Genomic DNA, 5,157 nt, shown 5'->3' with positions numbered 1-5,157 from the left:
AATCTCCCAACGTGGAAGTGAAGAAATTAGCCTTAATGAAGAAACCCAAACTTATCGATGTTGAAGGGCTCAATGATTTGTATGCTCCAACAAATATTTCTGAGGATTCAAAGGCCTTGCTTTTGTGGCCACATATGCGCTTGCTATTGTCAAGGTCTGATGCGTTACCTGAAACTGGTCAGGGGATCAAAGAGGCTGCTATAGCATGGAAAGAATTACTTGCTGTGATTGAGGAAGAGAAAACTACCAGTCATAATATCAGACTAAAAGAGAAAAACTGCCCTTTCTCTGTTAGCAACCTTGACAAGACATTGTTCAGTGGTGGAAATATACTCGAGTTGCCTTGTGGTCTAGTTGAGGATTCATCCATCACAGTGATTGGGATCCCTACTGGGGGCTATAGGAGTTTTGAAATTGAGCTTGCAGGATCAAACTTTTCTGGGGAACCAAAGCCTTCTGTTATATTGCATTACAATGTCAGTGTTGTCGGAGATAATATGACAGAAGAGCCATTTATTGTTCAAAATACATGGACTAATGAACTTGGCTGGGGAAAGGAGGAAAGGTGTCCTGCTCATGTATCTTCAAATAATTTAAAAGGTATATATTTCTTAACAGTTCTTGGCTCACATTTTGGATTATCTGATGTTAGTTTGTATGGTCCTGTTTCTGTGCATGCTGGTTCTTTATAAATAATATGTACTGCTTCATATTGACTGTAAGATACAGTTCTTACAAGAATTTATCCACCTATTATTTACTCTGTGTTTAACTCTTTCTTGATTTGATCATTCTGTCTACAGCATCATCTAAATGGATTTGATACTATGACATCATAAGTGTTATTCTGAAAATTAGTTGGAAAGATTTGGAGGCTGAAAAGGGTACATTTCATGTTCAACAATCTGAGTTACCTTCTAGTCACTATCATTCCTAGCAGGAAAAAAAAGTATCAATGGGCATGTTAAAACAATTTCATTTCATGCGTGTTTTCCTTGCTAATGTAGTTCTACAATACTCCAGTACCACTTCCCCTTCTCTAACCATCTTCGTTCGTTGTAATATCTGTTGCTCCTTTTATTTATAGAAAGAATCTTGTTTGTAGTTACCTAATATATCTAAGCACATGTTACAGTTGATGGACTTGGTCTTTGCAATGAACAACTTGTCAGAGGCCTTATGGAAGAAAATCAGAATGTTAGTCTTTCTAGTGGTAATGCCTTGACAAATGCTTCCCATGCAAGCAGCCATGCAAGTGCTAATTTCCCATTCATTGAAGGGAACCCATTCACTGCCACCTTATGGGTTGGTTTAGAGGGGTTTCATATGACTGTAAATGGAAGACATGAAACATCATTTGCATACAGGGAGGTAAGGTATGAGTTTATATACAACTAATATTAAAATGCAAAGCAGGTATGTTCTTCAAATTGTCCTATTTGGATAGGAGTAATCACTCAGACGCTGTCCAATCTCTACACATGCAGAAACTTGAACCATGGTCAGTTAGTGGAGTCAAAGTGGCAGGTGGTTTGGATCTCTTATCTGCCTTCGCCAAAGGCTTGCCTGTTCCTGAAGACCATGATTTAATAGTTAAGTCCAGGCTTCTTAAAGCTCCTGCAGTTTCTAGGAAAAGACTTCAAATGTTGATTGGGGTCTTCTCCACTGGAAATAATTTTGAGCGTCGTATGGCACTGAGAAGATCTTGGATGCAATTTGAGGCTGTACGCTCTGGGGATGTAGCAGTTCGGTTTTTCATTGGCCTTGTGAGTGAAAACTTGATGGTTTAGGCACAATTCTATCCTATCAAGATAACAATCACATTCTCCTTCATGTTCTTGAATTAAGAATGGCCTATATGCGTATGGATCAGCTAACTTGGCTGTAGTGGCACTCAGATACATGACTCATTCTTCTAAAGTGTTTTATATAACAGTTTTGACTGCATACAAAACTGTTTGCTGATTGTTATAATATTTTTTGTACCTGCAGAATAAGAATAGACAAGTCAACTTTGAGCTGTGGAAAGAAGCTCAAGCATATGGAGACATCCAATTCATGCCCTTTGTTGATTACTATAGTCTGATCAGTTTGAAAACTTTTGCAATTTGCATTATGGGGGTAAGTTGATGCATACATTAAGCATAGAAAGTTATGACTATAGTCTTTTCTTTGACCTTCAGATATAAGTCCTAATTTGTGTGTAGATCTTAAAGGCATATTTCTGTCTTTGATTGTGTCAGTATGCAGTCATAGGATTGATAGCATGAAGCAATAGAAAAAGGCTGAAAGACGCACTAAGAAAGTGTAATTTTTGTGGCTTTAATAGAGGAGTTTATGCTGGTTATAATGAAGCTACTAAAACTGTAGTGAATAAAACTAATATCTTAAGAAAGCATCTCTCTTTTGTTTTGTCTGTGGATGTGCTAGGACCTAGTGATTTTATGATTCACCATATCCTGAAGTGGGCAAGGAAGTCTCTGCTCTTGATGTCTTACATTCATGGCTATAAATTCTACATTGACTAATTGATATCTCTGTTTTCATTTTTCTTTCAATCAAACATGCAGACTAAAATCCTCCCTGCAAAATATATCATGAAAACAGATGACGATGCCTTTGTCAGGATTGATGAAGTTCTCTCCAGCCTCAAGGGAAAGGCATCTGATGGCCTGTTATATGGCCTTATAGCATTCGATTCATCTCCTCAAAGGGATAAAGACAGCAAATGGTACATCAGTAACGAGGTATTTGTCTCAGTCAAACTTTAATCATATGTTGATCCCCTTTGGGCTCACTGCTAATGAGTACTTTTTCCACAGGAATGGCCGCATTCTTCATATCCACCATGGGCCCATGGTCCAGGTTATATTATCTCTCGAGACATTGCAAAATTCATTGTCCGAGGCCACCAGGAAAGAGAACTCAAGGTAAATTTTACTTGCTTGCAAAGAGCATGAGCAACTTTGCTGACTACCACGAGCATTAATTATAAGATCTGTTTGGGGAATGGGAGGTAATCCGCAAAAGGAATGCCTGATCTCACTTTGTGGATTTGAGATTCTTGAAGATGCCTTTGGGTAATGTAACTTATCAAAATATATGCTCAATGATTCGATCTCAGGAATTCAGTAAACAACTTGAACAACAATTCAATCTCTGTTAGTGCAATTACAATGGAAACATTAGGCTATGTAGAGTTATATTTATCATTTACTTTGGATGTCTGACATATCTTTGAGGAAGGACCAAGGACTGCGTATCCATAGAAGGGTCTTCATCATTCTATCAGTTTAATAAGCTTCCTTTTTTTTGTCTCTTCAAATTATTTTCTAACCTTTATGCCTTGGCAGCTTTTCAAACTAGAAGATGTTGCAATGGGTATATGGATTGAAGAATTCAAAAATAGTGGTCGAGAAGTGCATTATATCACTGATGAGAGATTCCACAATACCGGATGTGAGTCAAATTACATTCTTGCACACTATCAAGGCCCGAGGATGGTGTTATGCCTTTGGGAAAAGTTGCAGAAAGAGCACCAGGCCCATTGCTGTGAGTAACAATTCAACCATACTCAAAACGCTTTCAACAGCTTGACACGTTTAACATCAAAACCAAGACAAACCCTTTTGGGGACTGATAGTGTTTATGCAGTTCATGCCATTATGGCATAGAACGATTATGCCACTATGAGCTTTAAGCACCGGTAATCTACACTCTTCAACTGCCACGAGTCTTGGACGGAGTCAGAATTGTGTCTCCTTTTACTTGTGCAACGTGCAATCACATTTGGTGTCACATTATTCTTTTCATTTGTTATTCTTTACCATTATGGTGTATGCTGGGGTGATGGTAGGAAGATGGTCGATGGAACTGTTTTCTGTGGCATATGAACTCAACTCTGAATGATCAAATTTCTACAAACTCTTAAACTATCCAATTCTTTGTGCAACTATTCTACAATTAATCTTTTTCCGCAGGTTAAACTCAAATTCATTGGCTGTAAGCCTTTATCAAACTGCCACAAATCATATGGATAGAGCCTTTCAACTCTAATGGGAGGTTGAAGTGAAGACTTCTTCCTATCAAAGGAAAAGTTTAAGAGTGGCATGGCACGCAAACTATTTCATGTTGACTTTACAAGTGTTCGCCATAGGCAGAAAAGAGAGCGCACATAGTTGTGGTTTGCTTAACACCCTCGCATTAAAGGACTATTTCATGTTGACTTTACAAGTGGTCACCATAGGCAGAGAAGAAAGAACAGATAGTTGTGGTTTCCTTAACACCCTCGCATTAAAAGACAAAGTAGTTCGAACAATCACCAATGTCTTTGTGCGATAAAGGGCAAGGCTAGACCCTTTCAGACCAATGAAACAAGAACCTGAAACATTAGCAAATTTTTTCTCTTTTCGTCACAGTTTTATATAAGAGTTGTAAGCTTTATATTGAAAAAGATGTTACAATTTTTAAAAAATGACATATCATAGTGAAATTAAATATTTAAATATTTACATAAATTTTAACTTGTGAAATATTTTTATAAAGTAAAATTATAAGAATTAATGAATCAAAACGATTAATACTTTATACATGAATGGGAATGGTGACACACATAAAGCACTGGTTGCTGGTTGGGCGCAACAAAGCATGGGGCAATGGCTGACTATGACACGGAATATCCTGCACGCAGATTGGCTCGTTGGCACGCAAAGCATAGTTGGTTATGCCTAAGTTTCAATCCACCCGAAAAGAAAGATGCTAATCCCTCCTGGGCGCACCAAAACAAGTGCAACGGATGTAGCAAAACGTCACATTATCTACTTTTATATGATGCTAAAGATGCCAGACTACCAGTCCTAGGTACCCCTACTTACCATTAAATTAATACCGCGTAGAATTTTGGTTTGCAGAATATGGTTATAGTGATTGGTGAACCGTCCCCAACTGGCCTTCTAGTAATGAGTGGTGCTGGCAGATTATTGGCCAAAAGAGTGGCAAACACAACGATGAGATTGAATATGAACGGAGCCCTAACCAGCTTAACATACGTGATCCTTGCGGCGACACGTTTGAGCTAAACCCACTTGTCCACAACAATTTTATGCTTTTTCACTCGGTTTCTCTTCCCCTGTGCCTTAAGTTAAAGCTTAACCCATC

At 38.2% G+C, this 5,157-nt stretch overlaps 1 protein-coding gene across 1 annotated transcript; it reads left to right on the top strand.

Annotated features, from left to right (window-relative positions):
• Window positions 1-6: 6 nt before the first annotated feature.
• Window positions 7-4,379, top strand: LOC110421360 (Galactosyltransferase family protein). The gene is made up of 7 exons (XM_021434948.1): window positions 7-600; window positions 1,136-1,371; window positions 1,488-1,766; window positions 1,993-2,121; window positions 2,571-2,747; window positions 2,823-2,930; window positions 3,354-4,379. The coding sequence occupies exons 1-7, from the start codon at window positions 36-38 to the stop codon at window positions 3,558-3,560; spliced, it is 1,701 nt and encodes a 566-aa protein (XP_021290623.1). The 5' UTR covers window positions 7-35; the 3' UTR covers window positions 3,561-4,379.
• The last annotated feature ends 778 nt before the right edge of the window (window positions 4,380-5,157 follow it).

Source organism: Theobroma umbraticum, unplaced genomic scaffold, assembly GCF_002168275.2.
Source record: "Theobroma umbraticum cultivar Fairchild unplaced genomic scaffold, ASM216827v3 scaffold_130.0, whole genome shotgun sequence".
Taxonomy (NCBI): Eukaryota; Viridiplantae; Streptophyta; class Magnoliopsida; order Malvales; family Malvaceae; genus Theobroma; species Theobroma umbraticum.
The sequence above is the reverse complement of the archived record's forward strand: the minus strand, read 5'-3'. Positions and strand labels throughout refer to the sequence as shown.